This window comes from Primulina eburnea, chromosome 12 (genome assembly GCF_022965805.1).
Source record: "Primulina eburnea isolate SZY01 chromosome 12, ASM2296580v1, whole genome shotgun sequence".
Taxonomy (NCBI): Eukaryota; Viridiplantae; Streptophyta; class Magnoliopsida; order Lamiales; family Gesneriaceae; genus Primulina; species Primulina eburnea.
The window spans coordinates 33209517-33232150 of record NC_133112.1 but is presented as its reverse complement, the minus strand read 5'-3'; the positions used below and the strand labels follow the sequence as shown (position 1 = coordinate 33232150).

The 22634-nt window shown below is 35.2% G+C and overlaps 1 protein-coding gene and 1 pseudogene across 1 annotated transcript; one reads left to right on the top strand and one right to left on the bottom strand.

The window, feature by feature from the left end:
* Positions 1–3538: 3538 nt before the first annotated feature.
* Positions 3539–7712, top strand: LOC140808045 (protein DETOXIFICATION 29-like). Its single transcript, XM_073165046.1, has 8 exons — positions 3539–4013; positions 4202–4743; positions 5878–5964; positions 6536–6592; positions 6667–6905; positions 6991–7109; positions 7222–7308; positions 7421–7712. The coding sequence occupies exons 1-8, from the start codon at positions 3663–3665 to the stop codon at positions 7487–7489; spliced, it is 1551 nt and encodes a 516-aa protein (XP_073021147.1). The 5' UTR covers positions 3539–3662; the 3' UTR covers positions 7490–7712.
* A 415-nt stretch (positions 7713–8127) lies between these two features.
* LOC140806832 (uncharacterized) lies at positions 8128–18790 on the bottom strand (annotated as a pseudogene).
* Between the last annotated feature and the right edge of the window lie 3844 nt (positions 18791–22634).

Genomic DNA, 22634 nt, shown 5'->3' with positions numbered 1-22634 from the left:
ATGTGTAGGTCATTTGTGAGATAATCTCACGAATCTTTATCTGCGAGATATGTCAATCATATCGATATTCACAATAAAAAATAATACTCTTTGCATAAAACGTAATACTTTATATAGATGACTCAAATAAAAAATTCGTCTCACAAAATATAATCAGCGAGAAAATAAATTGGGTTCAAAAGCTTGATTGAATTAGTTCTGGTAACGTATCGACAATTAGGGGTATGTGGCCTCGTGTCGGATTTTGTCGGATTCGAGTAATTATAATCGGGTAGTGGAAAAAATATCTGATTATGACCTGACAAAATGGGGTACGGACATGGGACACATGATGAACCCTTTTTTTTCTAAAAAAAAAAATAGTATATAAAATATAATCTACAAAAAAATGTTCTTTATGAATTTTTTTTTTATTAAATGAATAATGATGAATGATTTGATATTAGAGATTATATTTAATTAAAATTATTATATTATGTAGGTGATATATTGCAATATCGATTTTCATACAATGCTATGCTTATTGGCTAAAAATTAAAAAATAATGTTTCAAAATATTTAAAAAGCGATCACAAGTCTTTGGTTTGATTAAATATTAGAATTTAAAATAAAAATATTTGAATTGGTATAATTTCTCTAATTTGGTTGGCATAATGTTATAGTTTGATTATCTTCATATGATGTTATGTATGAAACTTGTATTTATCAACTTAATTAATTGATTTATATTGTAATAAATATTAATTTTGAAACACTGTCGTCTTTTTTCTTTGATTTGGACTTTTTTTTTTTAACTGGTCGTTGAGACAAAGTTATACTTAAATTTTCATCAATGCCAACTTCATATTGGAGTCCCTGGTATCTGAGTATTTGACTGTGATGAATCCAAATTTGTGACATGTATTTGAGCTGTCGTTATCGATGGATTGATGTCACTTGCGAAATTCTCAATATCTTTCATAATAGATAATATATGAACAAATTAGAATTCTTTAAGAAATTTTGGATATTGCATGAAAAGATCGTTCCATCGATTCAACTGCTCGAAAATACCCAAAGCTCATAAGAAATTAGAGTTGTAATCGATATTTTTATAACATGATCGACGATCAAACCAATCTACTTCAAAAAACGATCCAATTGATCGGACCAGTTTAGTGACGTTGTTAGCTTCTTTGATAGGATTCCAAAACTGATAGTTGGATTGACTGATATATATAATGGAAATAATATATTTATAATATATAACCCACTCACCCATTGACGTGTTGATTCACTACAAGAAAAAAAAACCTTAAGACAACGGTGAAAATCGTTGTCGTAAGTCCTGAAGAACCGTTGTTAAAACCCCTATTGTTAAACGGTTCGCTCAAAGACAACGGTTTAAATCTGTCGTATATTTAGCAAATTTAAAACCGTCGCTAATTCCATCAAGTCTTTAACGACTTTGTTTTATCTTGATCAGCTTATTCTCACAAGGCATGTCTCAAGTTGGACGAGCCGGGTCGAGATGACAATAGCTAGACAATGTCTCGTTTCTAGGAGGTTTCATCGATTGCTAGTTAGACTTTTGTTCAAGTCGTTCGATATGGTTGTAAATTAAGTTATTTGCTATTTAGTAATCTGGTAAGATTTATGTTGGATGTTGTTTTTTCCTATGTCCGATGGATTTTGTCAATTTGATGATTATGATTTCAGTAATATTTTATTATGCATGCATTTCTATATATATAAAAAAGTTGGTCTTGGGTAAAATGCTACAAATAATCTTTTATTTTAAAAATTATCATTCATCCAGTCTATATGCTTTTCATTTTCATAGTCCTGTAATAAAGATGAGCTAAATGATGATGTGGTGAAATTATAAAATTACTGCCGTAGAAAATTAGGATAATTCGACAACATTAATACTTCGTATATGATATATAATAAGACATACGTGCATATTATAAAATTCATAAATATTTTAATACCACGTGTCACGTGGACGGATCTTAGCCTACAACATATATATTCAATATCTGATCCTAATCATATCGTACCATATTATACATATATATATATATATATATATATATATATATATATATATATATATATATATATATATATATATATATATATATATAGGGCTGTTGGAACATTATGCTAGGAAACAAATATTTATTATATAATAAAAATAAAAATAAAAATGTGGCGGATACTTTAATGTCGGATCTTAGAGAAAAAGTTGAAAAAAATCTCTAACCACGGTTCATGAATAAATAATAAAATTGTTTATTACTCTACAATGAATTTAAAAGTTTATAGATAATGAATTTAATATTGTGGAATAACTAGGATTTTATTTACGTCCGTTTACAAATTTTTAAGAATAATATTATTCGAAATTGTTTGGATATGAGCAAAGCTCGAACAGATATAGATATATCTTAAGCCGATTTCTTATAATTCCGTTATTTAAGAGAAAACAAAATATACAAATTTGAAATTCAAACATTAATTTTGAATAAAAAAATTACTCCAACGTTATAATAATATTTACCCATAAATTCACTAGATTGGAAATTATATTTTATATAGAAATTCAAAATAATCCACCCACTACGTATTAAATAGATTTTTAATGATACATGTAGCGACAATAAGTGTCGACTGCTCTCTCTCCTATGGGATAATGTACCAAAATTAATTACTACAGCTTGCACTTTTTATATGCAATGTATATTATTTATTACAAGAGATGGAGGTTTATTTGGGTAAATGTGTTATGTCAAACCTTATTTACCAAAAGAAAAACAATCGGGCAATGCACCAAGACAAAGTCAAAATTAGAGAGAAAACATAACAACATATATATCTATATAAAGTATGTCTTTATGAGACGATCTTAGGAACCTTTATTTGCGAGACAAGTCAATCTTACCGAAATTCACAATAAAAGTAATACTTTTAACATAAAAAGTAATATTTTTTCATTGATGACCCAAATAAGAGATCCTTCTCATAAAATACGATCCGTGAGACAGTACACACAAGTTTTTGGCATCTATATATACGTCACTTAGTTTATTGGTGATTGTATAATATCTCTTGTTATAAGGTTTAATATATCTTTATTAGTAAGATAGTCAACTTGTTTCATATTTATATTAAAAAAATAATATTTTTTGATGAATTTGGTCGAATTGAAGATTAGTCTCGTAATTACTGAGATGATTTTAGGGAATATTTTGTCTATCAATATTAATATTAAATATGTAAAAGTATAAATTTTTGTATTTTGTGTGTATATATAGAAGAGTGGGTCTCATGTGAGACCGTCTCACGGATCATAATTTGTGAGTGAGACGGGTCAACCCTACTCAAATTCACAATAAAAAGTAATACTCTTAACATAAAAAGTAATACCTTTTCATGGGTGACTCAAATAAAACATCCGTCTTACAAATATGACCCGTGAGACCGTCTCACACAAGTTCGTGCCTATATAGAAATGGCATTATCAATTTGAATCTTAAAATTGATCGACTCATCATGCTAATCACGAGATACCTGTCCACTCAGCTGTCATCAATTGAAATGGAATAAGCAACATAAATACACATTCCGACCAACACAAGGAACCCATTAGTACGTACTGCGCAAACGTGGAAGCTTCAATGGAGGAAACAACCCATACAAAGCAGCCGCTCCTCTCTGCAAAAGAAGAAGAGTACGAAGTACTTCCAGTGCTTTCGTCCTACCCGTTGTCCAGCCATTCTTTCGGTTCTTCCTTCGTAGCAGACAGCGATGATATAGCTCCGATCGCCGGAATCCACCACTTCTTCGATGAGTTCCGTACGGAGTCGAGGAAGCTGTGGTATTTGGCTGCTCCCGCTATCTTCACTTGCATTTGCCAGTACTCGCTCGGTGCCATCACGCAAACGTTTGCCGGCCATGTGGGCACACTCGAACTCGCCTCGTTCAGCATCGAGAACTCGGTTATTGCCGGTTTGTCTTTCGGCGTCATGGTATGTATAGATTTCTCACTTTTGTGAATTGTTAAACTTGGTTCCACTCCGTTTTGAGGTTATTGCGAAAATAAATTCTATAATCAATCTTCAGTGTTTCAATCTACAACCTTCAATTTCTAGTTTTTAAGTATGTATGATATAAAATATAGAATTATTATTCAATGTTCGATTGGTAATTTGAACAGCTGGGAATGGGAAGCGCGCTGGAAACGCTTTGTGGGCAGGCGTACGGCGCCGGAAGAATCGACATGCTCGGCGTCTACATGCAGAGATCGTGGGTCATCCTCCTCGCCACAGCGACTATGCTGATGTTTTTGTACATTTTCGCGACTCCGTTCCTGCTACTAATTGGCCAAACGGAGAGCATCTCACTCTACGCCGGGAAGTACGCTCTCTGGATGATTCCTCAGCTCTACGCGTACGCGTTGAATTTTCCGATCGCCAAGTTCTTGCAGTCTCAGAGCAAGATGATGGCGATGGCGTGGATTTCCCTGGTGACCTTAGTCTTGCACATACTATTCAGTTGGCTGCTGATGCTGAAGCTGGGGTACGGGATGGGCGGCGGAGCCATCGTCCTGAACGCGTCGTGGTGGTTCATAGTGGTGGCGCAGATGGTTTATATATTCTACGGGAGTTGCGGCAGAGCTTGGTCTGGCTTTTCATGGCTGGCGTTTCATAATCTACGGGGTTTCGTCAGACTCTCTCTCGAATCTGCCGTCATGTTGTGGTGAGTGAGTTTTCAACTCGTTGACTTGGTCAATATAAAAATTATGCATTTTTTAATGTCAGCAAAATTGTTTTTTCCCAAAAATAAATTAAAAATGTTATATGTATATATATAGATGATAATTACATATACATTTAAAAATAGAAATTACTTCTTTTTAGGATGTAATGGAATTAAAAATTGTTTAACCTTTTCCTTTTTATAAGAAAGTAGCTTTTGGTATTTTTAAATGATTTTCAGACATATTTTAGTAAATGAGCTTTCCCACATCCGATTGCTTGTTGGAACCATTTCACAGATTTATATTCTTTAAATTGATTGACCTAATTTATATTTACAAAAAAATTATTCATTTGATATAAAAATTAATATTTTTTGAAAGTCGAGTTTGGTCAAAAATTCATCTTATAAAATTAATATATAAGATGACGACGCAAGAGTTGTCGGAGTAGAGAACCCCAAGAATTTATATCAAAATTTCTCAAATCGATGGTTTACCAAATTTATTATTTAATTAATGCACTGCTTGATATGGATAATTAATCAACAATAATTGTATAACAAAATGGTGCGTCGTAAATTATGAAAGACACGAGGCAGAATCCTTTAATTTCTAGAAACTGATAATCAATTATTATAGACATTATTATAATAATAAATATTTTGACGTTTCGGCAGACTGACAGCTTATTAATAAAAATAAGACAAAAACTTATGTGAGACGATCTCACGAGTCGTATTTGTGAGACGAATATCTTATTTGGGTTATCCATGAAAAATTATTATTTTTTATGCTAAGTGTATTACTTTTTATTATGAATATAAGTATGGTTGATCCGTCTCATGACAGATTATGATCCGTGAGACGATCTCACATGAGACTCACTCTATTAATAATACCGTCTTCATTATTATTCTTCCCGTAGACGTGGTAAGATAATGTATATCTTCTACGTTAAAATAAATTTTCAACTCATTTTAATTTTAAAAAATCATTTCAAATTTTATATTTTATGCTATGTTCTTAAATATATTTTTTCGAATTTCGTTTATATGGGTTTTTAATATGATTGTGGAGATAAAAAAAATTAAAAATTTAATGAATATTTTATTGATTTGAATGCGGACATGCAGCTTAGAGACGTGGTACTTCATGGCTTTGGTCCTCTTTGCTGGATACTTGAAGAACGCAGAAGTAGCTGTCGATGCTCTGTCAATATGGTAAATATATGTCCCAAAAATCATATACAAATTTTTGTTTTTTTTTAAAGTAGATATTTTATAAGTTCAATATTGCATATATCTTCCTTTTAAAGTTGGAGTAGGTCTCTTGTAACACGGTCTCACGAATTTTTATCTGCGAGACTGGTTAATCCTACCGATATTATAATAAAAAGTAATACACTTAACACATGGATGAGCCAAATAAGAGATCCGTCACACAAAATATGACCCGTGAAATCGTCTCACACAAGTTTTTGCTTTAAGATTGAATGGACGGACCTAACTTGATGGAGTTATTTCGATTTGAGAAAATGATTTGAACTTGTATGTAGTGAAAGTTTAAAATCCATTAAATTAATTTAATTGATATATTGAAAATGGAAGGAAGTAAATTTCAAATTTATAGAATTCAAGAAAACTGCCGCCACATTGAGATATTGAGGTGTTTGATTGAAATATTGTAAGATTTTAACCCAAAAAAAAAAAAAAACAAATACAATTTAAAATGTAAAACAAATAATTATCTGTTACTTCATGTTTTAAGAATAATTTTGACTTTTCGTTGCAGCACAAACATATTGGGGTGGACTGTCATGGTAGCCATTGGCTTCAATGCAGCAATAAGGTATTCCTGTCTTAACATTTCATGTTTAATTCTATGCATTGTCTTGGCTTCATATATACATTGTGTTTTTCCAGCGTAAGGGTGTCCAATGAATTGGGCGCGGCGCATCCAAGAACGGCGAAATTCGCAGTGGTTGTGGTGGTGATATCGTCGTTCTTGATCGGCCTCCTCATCTCGGCGTTCATCCTCATCTTCCAAAAACAGTATCCTTCCTTATTTTCAAACAGTGAAGCTGTCAAACAAGTTGTGTACCACCTCACACCATTGCTTGCATTCAGCATTGTCATCAACAATTTTCAGCCTGCCCTCTCAGGTAGTTTAATTCCAGTTTCATATCAATTTTGTTCTTATTTATATCTATATTGAAGAAAGCATTTTGTGTGTGTGAATGAATGTAGGTGTGGCTATTGGGGCTGGATGGCAAGCATTGGTTGCCTATGTTAACATTGGATGCTACTATCTCTTTGGTATTCCTTTGGGTCTAATATTTGGGTATGCAATTAACATGGGCGTGCAAGTAAGTAATCCATTATTCTCGCGCACGCACGCGCGCACACACAGATATATATAGGTTTTAGGTATTAAAAGTATGCAATTATTGAACACAAGCCCTTATATTGGATTTTCAGGGTATTTGGTATGGAATGATAACAGGAACAACTGTGCAAACAATAATTCTCTTTTTCATTGTTTATAGAACAAATTGGAATAAAGAGGTATGAACAAATTTAGTGCTTCATTGCACTCACTTGCTTTTATTATCCTTATTATCTTTTTTTTATTTTATTTTATATGATATGGTATAATTAATTTATCTGTGTGGTTCAGGCATCAGCTGCTGCTCAAAGGATCAAGACTTGGGGAGGGGAATCAGATCCTAAAGGAAACCATGTCTAAAATAATCTTCATTGAATTATATCTTCAAGATATAATGAATTATGTACTGATTTGTTGTGCATTGTCTAGATCAAAAGTTGTTAATTTTCTATACTGGATCGAGACCAAGATTTATACACGTCCATGGAGTCAATGGCGTGTTGCTACCAACATCGATTCCGGGTACAATTTTGAAATTTTCTTACGCTAGTCGAATGATATCGTACGACGGAGAGTTGAGGAATCTGTGACTTGGTCTCGTTTGAACACGAGCTTTTTGTTGGGCTTTGAACTATGTTCTTATGCCAAGAGGTCATGGGTTCGAGACTTGGGAGATATCACTCCACCAATCTGGTGTGGAGAGTTCTATGAGCAATGACATATATGGAAAACCCGTGAGGGAAAAAGCCACAGTGAAAACCCAAGATGGGAAAAAAACCCCCGAGGAAGCCCAAGATCGGGATAACACATGGTCGTTACAGTTTTGACATGTTGCATACTTATCATGTCTACCAATGAGTTATCACTCATTTATTCGATGTACAATTTAAATATATTTCGTCACATCCAATATATATATATATATATATATATATATATATATATATATATGAGTGACGGATCTGTCGGATCACATCTAATAACTGAATGATATATGAACATATATTTATATATACACATACACGTATTTGTCTATACACGTAAGATGACAAATTGCACAACAATAGCGAGCTGTACCGAAGAAAGAATACAAGATAAAGCATCAGAAATTTACTATACATAACGAGTGGTTCCACTTTGCAGAAAGAGGGCGGCTCCAACCAGACCGATCCACAAAGCTAACAACACCCAGAAGGCCCTGCTTTTCTTGAAACCAATTGGCGGTTTCCACACCAAAAAGTCGGCTAAATAGTCTTTGGTTGATGGAAGTTGATTTGTCGTGGAGCCACTCATTCTTCGGTCTTGGTCCTTGTACTTGTCAGACCAAGTCGCCGCATAACTGATACAATGAACAGAGAGAGAGAGAGAGACAAAGTTAAACTTCATTATATAAGTTACATGTTGAAACCGTTGTTTCACTTGAGCTCATTGGATGTGATCGAGATATTGTTGAGAAGTTTTAACAAAACTTTCTCGTGTGTATATGTGAAGCATCCATCCGGAAACGTACAACGATTCGCAAAAATAAGCTCAGCTCACCTGTCATAACTCGAACCTATTATTGGAATAGTAACCATCTCTTCTTGAGTGATCTTAAGCTTGGGTGCTTGCAGTATGTAGCGTAAATTTGCAGCTTGTCATCGAATGCTGACACTGGGATGAGTCTTTTCTAGCTGCTGATACAAAGAAATGCAGTCGGCATGGCGATTCTTGGCCTCGTAAGCCATGGCAAGCCATATTTGTATCTGTACAAATGAATACCACTCAGCTCAGATGATGAAATACCAAAAAATATAATTTTGAATAATATAACGAATCTCCAACCTCCCCGCCAAACAAGGTCGACCTAGATATGATCGTGAGTACGCCTTCAAGAAACTCGATTGCACGTCTATACATGCCCTTTTCATAAGCTTTTTGACCCAATTGGAACATCAGCTGAGCTGTTTGTCTTCGTTCTGCTCGCTCCCTTGCTACCTATACACCGCATGCCAAAATATTTTATGCTTCCTCAACTAATAGTTTCATCGAGCAAGTGAGAAATGAGCCTTCGTCACCACTGAACTTCCTTTTTGTAGAAAGGAAAATATTTCATTTGATGAATAACAAGATTCAAGGGTCCTTCCCATCAACAGCAAACTTCGTGGATATCTATACACAATACGATCTTCAGGACAAGAAGCCGTCTAGCCACCAGTTACAACCTTCATATTTACTCTTATCTGATATTTCAGAAAAAGCTTTGAAGAGAGATTTGAGATGACACTAGTACTGGATGCATTTGTAATTCATTATCATTATTACATCCACAGTATAAATTCGTCGGAGTTAAATTTGGAAATTCCCATAGTGAAAATCAACCAAACAAATTCATAATTACAACCGACTCAATCCAAATACATCCTAAATAAACAAATCAAATGGAAGGAAGTATTGAGATTAATTAACAAACACTCAACAAAAAATTAACTTATGGACATTATTTTGTGGAGGTAATTGGCATGTTACACCCCTAAGCACACACTTGCACCCAAAAATTAAATTTTGGCACATTACACCCCATAAACACATACAATTGACACAATGCACTTTAAAGGTGGAATTTTCATCTTAAACTACAAATTAATATGACTTAATTTAAAAAATGAATAAATTTGAATTATCAATCTTATTGTCTACAAACTAAGCAAATTTAACTTAAAATTTAATGAAATAATATTTTCTTGATTAAATTTATTATCGAATGCGTATCATATTCACTTTCTTTTTCTATTAATTATTTTTATGTCATCAATTAAAAATATTAAGTTAAAAAATAAGAAATTAAAAAATTTATTCAACTCTAACGTCACTCGGAGTAGATTTTTTTCCATACTAAACAAAGAAAAGCATAATCTAAAACAAATTAGTTGAAGCAACATGATTCTAATAAGTATAAAATAATTAAATCTTCTGCTAAATCTGGTTTTCTTTGGTACCACCGGATGGAACATAGATGTATTTATTTTCTCATAAATGTTAAGAATGAGACTTGGACTTGACCCGACCAAAAAGCTAGCTTAAGGGGATGACTGTCTAAGTCCATATGTACAACTTCCAAAGACTTAATCCAATCGATGTGATACATCTAACAATAATTAATTTTATAAATGATAACCCTTACATTTCTAGCGACTCCTTTTGCAAGTCCAGCGAGATTGTTTAGTAAAAAGTTTCATATTTAAAAACAGCACAGCAAGACAAAGGAGAGGAATTATATAGTAAACTACGATGAAAGAACAAATCAAGAGAAGCCAATGGCATAACCATTTCTCTGATTTCTACATGGAGACAATAAACAATTAATTCATGCAACTGACAAAGACCTCATCATAAAAGTTCCCAAAGCTCATCGAAAACGCCCCTAGACAGAAGATTAGTGATATATATTTGGTCAAAACAAGGATCTTTTATCCCACAATCTAGTACATCTTTAAATAACAAGATAAAATAATTTCAAGTCTTTTTTAAAAAATAAAATAAAATTCAGAACAAGTTGGAAAACAATGTTATAAACTACTCATTTTTGTCCTCACATTCTTAAATTAAAAACTCAGTAAAATGACATCAAACAGTTTCTTCCCAAAAATTAGAAAAATTTAGCATTACCGTTTACATGTGAGCTACACATGCAACTATCATGAAAAACCACTTTCAATCCATCACAAGGAAATCAACTTAATACCATTACTTTTAGCTTCTGGATCGTGCCAATTTTCAACCCATCATATTCAAAATTTCCGTGATCCAGTATACTCAAAGTTCTCTGTTGATCTCCCTCTACTGGTTCGAACTTGATGATACCAAATCTTTCCTGGGTTCGGTCTGGTGAGCTTGAACTTTAGATCAACAATGTTTGGACCGGGGCGGATGGAACACTACCGGCTTGTATGAAACTAGTAGGTATTGGGAGGTGCCGAGAATTTTTCCGGCATGATCACTCCGATTTTTCGATTGTGTTTTGGAAAAAGGAATGGGAGAATGCAATATCTGAAATAATTCTCAAGAAAGTCTTATATCCTGAATGCCCTTCACTATGAAAATGTACATGATATTAATAGTGGTTGAGGGGACTTCTTACCATATTGAGCCGAAGTCTATTTTAGGTAAATTTCCTTATAAAATTAAACTCTTCTCCAATCACTGCAAGTTAGGGCCGGATCTCTCGCCACCTCTAATCACATGGCGAAATTCCGGCCTGATCCCTTGTCGCCTCTAATCACACGGCGAGATTCTGGCATATTCAAGGCTCATTTACGCCTTTTATTTTTGACAAAGTTATTAAGATATAGGCAGAGTACATGGGCTTGAGATTCGTAATATAAGCATCTGTGTTTGACAAGAGCTCGCTCCGGATTAATTGGACATGATACCAATGGTTTGGCTCGGCCACCGGGGCTCGGCCGAACACTATCCCGGGCTCGGCCGAGCACCAGCTCGGCCGAGCACAGGGCTCGGCCGACATAGCCGAGCACTACCCAGCTAGCCGAGCATTACCCTGGGCTCGGCCAAGGTTCTCAAGGAGACGAGAGATGATCGACCGGGCATAGGACTCGAGCACGGTCAAATATTGAGGGCATCAGTAGTAACCCCCCCTATGTGGTCTAAAAGAAGTATTGAATTTTAGACCAGTGAATTGCTAGGATTGAGCCTTAAGCCCTTGAGTTCAACATTGGTCGCGGGAAGATCTAGACCGTTCGAGTTTTTTGTAAAATTTTGGTCGGATAAGATCGGATGGGGGTATGAATCCCAAGGCCCTGAATAGGCATGATCCTAGTCGTCCATTCTTGAGTTAATCGGACGGCTCTCTTTCGTCTGACCTTCCTATAAATATGGCTTTTCTTCATTCATAAATCTTACCATTCTTCCATTTCTCTCTCAAAGCACAAAGCATCTCCCATCCTTTCGACGCTCTCGGTTCGGCCAACTGTCTTGGGTTCGGTAACCTCTCACTCCCAACTCTGCTCTTCTTGACCACTTCGGTAAGTTCTTCTTCCCGTGTTAATTGCAATAGTTTGATTAAGGAATGGATGAAGCTATAGGCACTTCTTCCCCCTCCCCTTCGAAGACTTCGGCGGAGCTTCCCTGGTACGAAGTCAAGGCTTCGGCCCTAGGATATGACGATGTCTCTAGGATTAGAGAGTTATCGGGCTTGTCTCAGAAAATTGATATTTTGATCCCCGAGATTACGGATAGGGCTCATCTCCCCCCAAACGGATACCACACCTTTTATTTGGATCAACTAGAGATGGGTCTTCGGTTTCCCATCCCCAAAGCTGTTCAGTATCTTTGCGAGCACTATCTTATATGTCCCAGTCAATTAGCTCCTAATTCCTTTAGCACGCTGTTAGCCTTAGGAGTCTTACTTAAGTATTTTAGCACGTTTCCTTGGTCTTCGGTTTCCCATCCCCAAAGCTGTTTAATGGGAGCATCGCTCAGCTACGAGCCAACGGGTATTCTAATTGTTCGGCCCAAGTCATATCGCAATACCAAGGAAACGGCTCGGACTCCACATAAAAATAACGGTTCATCCATTCCTTAATCAAACTATTGCAATTAACACGGGAAGAAGAACTTACCGAAGTGGTCAAGAAGAGCAGAGTTGGGAGCGAGAGGTTACCGAACCCAAGACAGTTGGCCGAACCGAGAGCGTCGAAAGGATGGGAGATGCTTTGTGCTTTGGGAGAGAAATGGAAGAATGGTAAGATTTATGAATGAAGAAAAGCCATATTTATATGAAGGTCAGACGAAGGAGAGCCGTCCGATTAACTCAAGAATGGACGACTAGGATCATGCCTATTCAGGGCCTTGGGATTCATACCCCCATCCGATCTTATCCGACCAAAATTTTACAAAAAACTCGAACGGTCTAGATCTTCCCGCGACCAATGTTGAACTCAAGGGCTTAAGGCTCAATCCTAGCGATTCACTGGTCTAAAATTCAATACTTCTTTTAGACCACATAGGGGGGGTTACTACTGATGCCCTCAATATTTGACCGTGCTCGAGTCCTATGCCCGGTCGATCATCTCTCGTCTCCTTGAGAACCTTGGCCGAGCCCAGGCAGGGGCGGAGCTAGAATAAAGATTCAGTGTAGGCTATGATATGCTATGATTAATAAAACAAAAAAAATCTTTTAATCATAAAAACATCACAAAATAACTACCTTACAATTGTTCTTTTCGGGTCTTCATATTTTGAAATCTTTGTACAATAGATTCATTATCAACGGTCAGAAATATATCTTTCTCTACATAGACAATGAGACTATCATTCATCCAATCATCATTCATTCGATTGCGCAACCTGTCTTTCACAATTCTCATGGCAGAAAACACCCTCTCTACTGTCGCCGTTGCAACCGGTAGAATTAATGCCAATGTCAAAAGCTTATAAACCAATGGGTACACCATATTTTTCTTTGACATAACTAACTTCTCTGAAAGATCACCAAGTCCTTTCAATCCTTGAAATACTTTGTTAGAACGCATATCACATATATAAGTTTCAAGTTGATCATCAAGTGTGAGGAGATCAAATCTTGAAAAATCTTGTGGATAAAATTCAGCTAGTTGCATCAATTTTTTCTTGTCAAAAGCATAAAACAAGTTTTGTGGACACAAACAAGCTACACAAAGGAGTAACTCTGTACCTGCCTCTGAGAAACGATCATTTAACTCTTGAAGTTGCATGTCGATAACACCATAGAATAAATCCACACGATAATGATGCAAATTTGTCACTTTTGGTGGATTACGATGGGGACGACCACGTGGTGCCCAACGTGTGAACATATCATCCATTTTGAGAACATCAATGTAATGTTGCTCACAAAACCGGTGAACTTTTTCTAAAAATGAATCCCAACCATCAACTCTCATTTTTTGGAGTCGCTGTTTGCATATTTGTACCAAATCCATTGCATTCACAATATCCTGATCTTTTTTTTGCAATGCTGTCGACAATTCACTCGAAATTCCTAAGACATGTTTCATCAAGTGTAGATTGAATGCAAAATCAAATAAAAGTATTGACTCCAATAAATTAAATGCTTCAGTTTTTTGATCAGGAGAACTGGAATCATCTTCTGAAATTATTTCAAGCACATCAATGACAGCAGAGAACATGGAAATCAAGCTTATCAAAGAATTGTAATGTGACCCCCAACGTGTATCCCCAGCACGTTGAAGGGTAGTTTCTTGATTAAGTCCCCGACCACTTGAAATCTCACCCCTCTCCAATGCCTCGACAATAAAATCTGAATGTTTCTCCCGAAGAAGATCAGAACGTTTGCAAGATGCTCCAACAACATTTAACACATCACCAACAACACGAAAGAAATTAGAAATCGGAAGATTTTTCTTGGCCACAGCTATAAGAGCTAGTTGAAGCTGATGGGCAAAACAATGTATGTAAAATGCACATGGGTTCTCCTTTAAAATGAGTGCTTTTAAACCATTAAATTTACCCTGCATATTACTTGCTCCATCAAAACCTTGTCCTCTCAACTTAGACATGCTCAAATTATGTCTAGAAAACATCTTATCAATAGCAGCTTTAAGTGAGAGTGATGTAGTACTGGTAAGATGTTCAATCCCGATAAAACGTTCATTTACATGTCCACTACTATCCACATAACGGATAACAACTGACATTTGCTCCTTTGTTGACACATCACGAGATTCATCAACTAAAATAGAGAACAAGGAATCACCAATATCTCTGATAATAACATTAATCGTTTCAGTGGCACAAGCACTCACTATGTCCTTCTGAATATCAGGTGATGTCAACTTGCAATTTTTAGGAGCATTTTTCAATATCACATCATTAATCTCTTTATTATGAGCACCTAAAATTCCAATTGGATAAGAAAGTTACCTGGATTAAGAGAACTTTCAGTTTCATCGTGACCTCGAAATGAATGCCCTTGTCGCAACAAAACTCTAATACAATCAATTGAAGCATTGAGACGGATACGATAATCATTCCGCATTTGATTTGACTGTTTGTGCAAAACTGATTGAATGTGCTCATCTTGATTCATCAAAGTTTCACAATTCATTCGAGCTTTATGATGTTCGCTGTCATGCTGGCCAACATGAATATTTAACCTATCTTTACACTTCCAATTTGTGAATCCTTCATTAACAAAAGTCTCCCCTCCCGCTTGTTTTCCCTTAGTTGTCTTGAAGAGATAACAATACAAACAATATGCTGCATCTTTTTCTACACTATACTCCAACCAATCACCAAATTCATTAAACCATGAAGGATTGAACCGTCTACATTGGCTTACTCCAAATTTTCTTTTTGGAAATTCATAGCCTGAAGGTTGACATGGACCTTTTTGCAAATATGCCCTTCGAACTTGATCCCTAATATTAACATTATATTCACAAATTGGAGTCCTAAGTCCAGGATCTGCCGGTAGTTGTGAGAAATCAAATTCTTCAACCCTAACATCTCTGATGCTTTGTACTTCTGGTTCTGGATCTTTTCTTTTAAAAAATCTATGCATTGTAAATATTAATTTCCTGATAAAATAAAAAAATATAAATGTTTAGCTTTATTTATATATATTTATAAAACAACTCGCATTGATTTTTTTTTATGGACCAATATATAGAATACATTGAATATACATAAATTGCCCCAAAAAATCATACGACGCTAGCTTACATCACCATGTCTAGTAGCATATAATACAAAGCACTCAAAACCTCACAATTGTGAACAAGGATTTTAATTAGCGGAACTTGCGTGTACATTTCTCCAGGTTCCAGCTCAAACAACATAATTAGATACAAAAATCGGTCAATGTAGGAAAAGAAGTTTAGCAATATATAGTGCAAAATCAAACCTTGAGATACCCCACAAATCAAAATAAATCGCAGAAAAAAATCCATAACCCTAAACTTAAAGGCAGGAAAAATTCCAACACGTCTCTATGAGCATATCAAATTTCGCAATACCCTAACACGACGTCTCTATGAGCATATCACATGTACAGTGGGGCAAAATCATTCAAACGCTTTAAATGAACAACAAAGGAACGGAACCTTGTACAAAATTTTCTTAACCTTTTTTTACATGTAATACAATAAACAATACATAGAAAGAAGTAGAAGAAGTGTGGAATTCTACCTCGGGAGTCGGGCCAGAGAGTTCTATAGCCTCAACCACAAGTGCTGATGCCTCGATGAAATCAGAATATCTTTGAGAAAGGGCTACTTGAACAATTTCGTGCAACTCCATTCTGTCAAAAGGGTTTTCTAAATCGATGTCCAGTGTGGGCTGGGCTTTTAAAATTGAACCACTTACTATTAAATTTTTTTTTGCCCAAATTTATAATTAGTATTAATTTTTTTTGGCCCAGTGTAGGCAGCAGCCCACACTGGGCCTTAATAAGCTTCGCCTCTGAGCCCAGGGTAATGCTCGGCTAGCTGGGTAGTGCTCGGCTATGTCGGCCGAGCCCTGTGCTCGGCCGAGCTCGGGGTAGTGCTCGGCCGAGCCCCGGTGGCCGAGCCAAACCATTGGTATCATGTCCAATTAATCCGGAGCGAGCTCTTGTCAAACACAGATGCTTATATTACGAATCTCAAGCCCATGTACTCTGCCTATATCTTAATAACTTTGTCAAAAATAAAAGGCGTAAATGAGCCTTGAATATGCCAGAATCTCGCCGTGTGATTAGAGGCGACAAGGGATCAGGCCGGAATTTCGCCATGTGATTAGAGGTGGCGAGAGATCCGGCCCTAACTTGCAGTGATTGGAGAAGAGTTTAATTTTATAAGGAAATTTACCTAAAATAGACTTCGGCTCAATATGGTAAGAAGTCCCCTCAACCACTATTAATATCATGTACATTTTCATAGTGAAGGGCATTCAGGATATAAGACTTTCTTGAGAATTATTTCAGATATTGCATTCTCTCATTCCTTTTTCCAAAACACAATCGAAAAATCGGAGTGATCATGCCGGAAAAATTCTCGGCACCTCCCAATACCTACTAGTTTCATACAAGCCGGTAGTGTTCCATCCGCCCCGGTCCAAACATTGTTGATCTAAAGTTCAAGCTCACCAGACCGAACCCAGGAAAGATTTGGTATCATCAAAACTGCTCTATACTGAGTATGGATTTTCATAGCTGAGTTTCTATATTCAAAGTTGAGGCCTAGTTTAGAGAGCTCTAAACTACAAATATTTAGAGACATTCCCCCGATTGCTGTGTGTAGGCGAAAGCTTCCATTATCCTTTCATACATACCAAGCCAGATCCAAAGATTCAATAACATATTACGAGAACCAGAGCAAGCAGTCATGCCTTAGCCAAAAAATAGAACCAAGAGCTAAATTCGGTAACTGTAACGAAAAAAATGTAAAGAACCAACCTTTTCCAGTTCTTTCTTTACTTCTTCAGTCTCTTCCCCACCATTTCTATCGCCGTATTCTACAGCAACCTTGTTCTGCAACTCCTCAGCTTTCTTCTCCAGCTCCTTCATCTCCTCAATGTCCTTCACCCTCTTCCTCATCTCCTTCTCCCAATCGAACCCATCATCCTCTCCCAGCTCCTCATCAAGCCCATTCCCGTTGCCATTCTCATCGTCGCTGGAATTCTCGTACTCTACTCCGTTCACCCTCGACTGGTTCGATGTCCTCTTGGTCAAGTGTCGCTCTTTATGATCGAAAACAGATTCGAAGTGGGTTGTGGTGAAGTATATGTATATATCCTTCTTGAAGATGCTCAAAACGGCGTCGGAGGGAAGGAGGCGAGGTTTGAGTTCGGGGACTCGAGGAGGGAATGCGGAGATTTCTAGGAAAGGCCAAAGGGGATATGTTGCTGACTACCACGGCAATGGGACGGCGCCGTATTGGTTGAAAGAAACTAAGACGTTTGCCAGAACTGGATATGGAGTCGTGTCGTCGGGAGAGATGATATGATGGAAAATAGGAGTGGGGTCGGATAATCGTGAAAGTTGCGGATAATTGTATAATTGAAAATTTTATGGAATAAATAAGTTAAATAATTGTGATAAATATTTTATTTCTTCCATATTTGTGTGTATGAATGAACAAGTTTTGTTTTATGTAAATGAGTATTTTGTAAATTGTGAATGAACGAGAAAATGAGTTTTGCATTGAAGTTGTTAATGAGAATTCTGAAAATAAATTTACAATCCATAAAGATGACATAGATTGTGTAAATGACAACAGAAAATTACACCAAAGATAGCAATAATTCAACTTGTAATCCATTAAGAAAAAATGCATTATCATCACATTACATTTGCATTCACAAAACAATACAAACCAAATCTCATGCCCAAAAACTAGAATCTTAAAATATATTGAATAACATACTGCCTAATATCAACAACACCAAAAGATTCACCAAAAGACATCACCAAGCAAGTTCATTGAGTAATAAAATGACTTGACTTTGCAAATGCACTAGCTATTGCACTAGAACATGCATTTGTTCATCCAACATCAACTCTTGCACTAGAATTTGGATTTGTTCCTTGAGTTGAACCACGAATAGCAGCGGTTGCACTTGCTCTAAAGCGTCTCTCACTAATTGCACTTGAACTTGCTCGAGATCCTGCACTGCCACTGCCATTTTCACTTGGATAGTTTTTCTAGCATAATGGACCATATGCACCCTTTTTTTAGCTTCTACATGTCGTACCAAGAATAAAATGATTATTTGTTTATGGAGACCTTGAAAGTTTTTTAAGAAAGAAAAATTGGTAGAAACAAGAGTTTGCTTGTAAACTTTGAATTGATTGTTACCTTATACAATTTTTATTTTGGACGAATTGGATTTTTACATGTTGTTATGTTGTGGTCAAGTTCCAAGGGTTTTTTTAATTATTAATTTAAAAATAAAAAAATATTTCAAAAATAATTCAAAATAAAATAATTTTGTAAAATTACTTTAATCCTTGCTTCGTAAGCACATATTAGACTGAGATGGAGCATTATCCGTGTTTTGTAAGCACGGATGCTCGTCCACGTGGGAGAATTCGTGCTTACAAAGCACAGATGCTCCACCTCACTCCAATATATAATATTAATATTATTAATATTGTATTTTTATATTAATATTGTATTTTTATGTTGTGATTGAAATTCAATTAATAATAATAGCTTAAATATAAAATAAACAATATAATGTAAATTTAGGAATAGAATGAAAAATATTATAATTCAGCGTACGTTTTATCAATATTATGCTAAAGTTAAATCTCTTATTGGTGTGTGAAAGATTACTATTTTTACTCTCTTTAATTTCTCCCTTCAATCCTCTCATATATCTAATTTTTCAACCACCCAACCAAATAATACAAAATATTTAATAATTACCATATATTATAAATATTTATATTTTTTATATTTTGCATTCGAATTAAATTAATTAATTAATTAAAAAATAATAATAATAATAATAATAATAATATATTTATAAATATACTTTCACGTTGTGTGAGTTTTTATGTTGTGATTGAAACTCAATTAATAATTATTTCTTAAATATAAAATAAACAATGTAAATTTAAGAATAAAATAAAAATATTATAATTCAGCGTAAGTTTTATCGATACTCTATGCTAAACTTAAACCTCTTATTGATGTATTAATAAAAGACTATTATTTTTATTCTCTTTCATTTTCTTCCTCCAATCCTCTATATCTCTAATTTTTCAATCACCCAACCAAATAATACAAAATATTTAATAATTACCATATATTATAAATATTTATATTTTTCATTTGACTTAAATTAATTATTAAAGATAATAATAATAATAATAATAATAATAATAATAATAATATTTTCCACGTGGAACATCCGTGCTTACAAAGCTCAGATAATGCTCCATCTCACTCTAATCCATGTTTACGAAACACGGATTAAACTAATTTTGAAAATTATTTTATTTTGAATTATTTTTGAAATATTTTTTTATTTTTAAATTAATAATAAAAAGAACCCCAAGTTCCAAGAACTTTGAACATGTATGTGTCAGTCCCTTTCTTGTAAAGATGTTGCTAATTTCTTCATCTTCTTTTCTCATTCTCAATTTTTAAGGTTTTCCTTTATTTTTCTTAAAAACTGGTGCATTCAATGTAGCTACTTGCAATAGTAAGTTTTTCCAGCCCGTATGGGCTTAGCTCAGTTGGTCAGCATCAGTGAATCTTGGAGCAATGACCAGGGATCGAGTCTCGCAAAGCGGCAGTGTGTGAGTTAAATTCCTTCCAATGAGGGAGAGCTCCTTGTGCGCGGCGTGGCATAAGGTCTAGCTGCTGTTGGTTGGCTGAGTCACCATGATTTACCTCCTCTCACAATCCTGTCGGGCCGGGGGTGAGGGGCGCTTAAGGTGAGCGATTTCACCTTTTGGAGCAATAGTAAGTTTTTCCAGGCACAACATATATCATGTGTGAATAAATTCTCAAATATTCACCCTTGCTATAGCATTTGTGAATATAATTCTCCAACCTCTGCCTCTTGTTACCAATGGCAGTGCATGAATGAGAGCAAGGATACCCACAAAGTTTGAACATGATACATGTACATATTTTCTTCTTCAAATCCACCACATACTGGGCAAATATCCCTTGAGCAGACAAGCATTGAATCTGGTACTCATGTTCCCCTGAGTAGATTTCCAAGAAGTTTCTGGAGAATTTTTTGTCCTTGTTGATCTTTCTCATTATATTAGGACAAATCTCACCTTTATATTTCTCCATTCCATCTTTCTTCAGTTAAATTTTCTTCATCAATTTCGTTTGTATACACTGCAACATTGTTGTAATCGGCTTTTCCTATCCATGGATAGCAGTCGAATGATTCACAAAAGTTATTTACTACAACACCGGACAAACAATCTATGGGGAAGTGACTTCTATCCCAATTAACTAGTGGGATATTTTTGAGCCATTCAGAAGCTGTCTCATAGGTAGAATTTAATTTGGGATATACTTGGGCTATCCTCCGCATGTGACCATCAAAATCAATTTTTTGATGTATTACCAGCCTTCGAGGTAATTTTTTTTTTTTTTTTTTTGAAGTTTTGATACATGTGTCTTACTTAAGCAAAATCTTTGCTCAGAATCAGGTACCAAATCCTTCAAAGCTTCAACAAGACCCGTCTGACTATCTGAGATGGAAGTCCATTTACGCTATCTCACTCCTCCTATATTTTCTAAAAATCCCCTAAGAAACCATCTCCAGTTCTCCATGTTCTCAACTTGTACAACAACCAATGCAATGTGAACCATGTTATCATTCTCTTCCCTACAAATAGAACTAAAAGTTTCCCACCATGTATTGTTTTAAGAGAACAACCATCCAGACCAATAACTGGTCTACAACCTAACAAGAAGCTAGCTGCTATTGCCTGCAATCTGAAATGCAATTTATCAAGGATTGGGGGGCTCAAATTGTTCCTTCATCGTGATTACAATCTTGTTGTCTTGATTAAATTTCAACACTGTCTCACAATAATCCCTAAGCAGCTGATACTAGATATTATCGACCCATCTGATATTCTGAATAACAACCCTCTTTGCCCTTAAAACTTCCAGTAGCTCACGTCTGCTGCACATTTCCTGAAAATTATATTCTTGAGCTGATCAATATTGATGTTTGGGTCATCTCTCACAATGATTTCAATAATACTTGCCAAGTATTTGTAGTAAGCTAATATGTTGCAATGCGATCTTGCACATGTGTTATCCCTTAATTGTTTTGATTTGGAACATTAACACACCTTGAACCAAGGAGGCATGAACCTCCAATCACAACTCTTATCCTAATACTCTAATTCTTTTTCAACAACAAATCATAACTCATTCTAACAATATAATTTCTCAACATCTCCCTAAATTCTTGTGCACTTTTGAATTTCATACCAACAAGAAGTTTGAATTGTTTCATATCTTGCCTCTCTTTATAAATTGGATGTCTAGGGCCTTCCTCATCTGATCCATCAAGGCTTATGAGGTCATCTTCCTCACCACCATCAATGCATCACTCAACTTCACTCTTTTTATCTTCGTTTCTCTTTCTCTTCCCAACAACCTCACCAACTTTACTATATTCAATATAACATAAAATCTCCTCAGGATCGATAGTGATTTCATCTAGGTCCAAAACCATATCAGGGAGTGACACAATCTCCTCCATCCAAATAGTTATTAAGTCTAAGTTCTTATATTTTTCATACATATCTGCAACGCCCTGATCTCCTCTAATATATATCAGACCTTGTTCTATTACTATCCCAGAAATCCTATAATAAAAATCGAAAATTCACCAAATTACCATATATAAATCTGTCATATTAGGCCTGTCAAATTTCATTTCATGTTTAACTTATTGATATTTTAACTAATTTATTTTATATAAGGGTTTTGTGACAATTAGAATTTTTCGTGAAAACTTTGATTTAATATTGTTT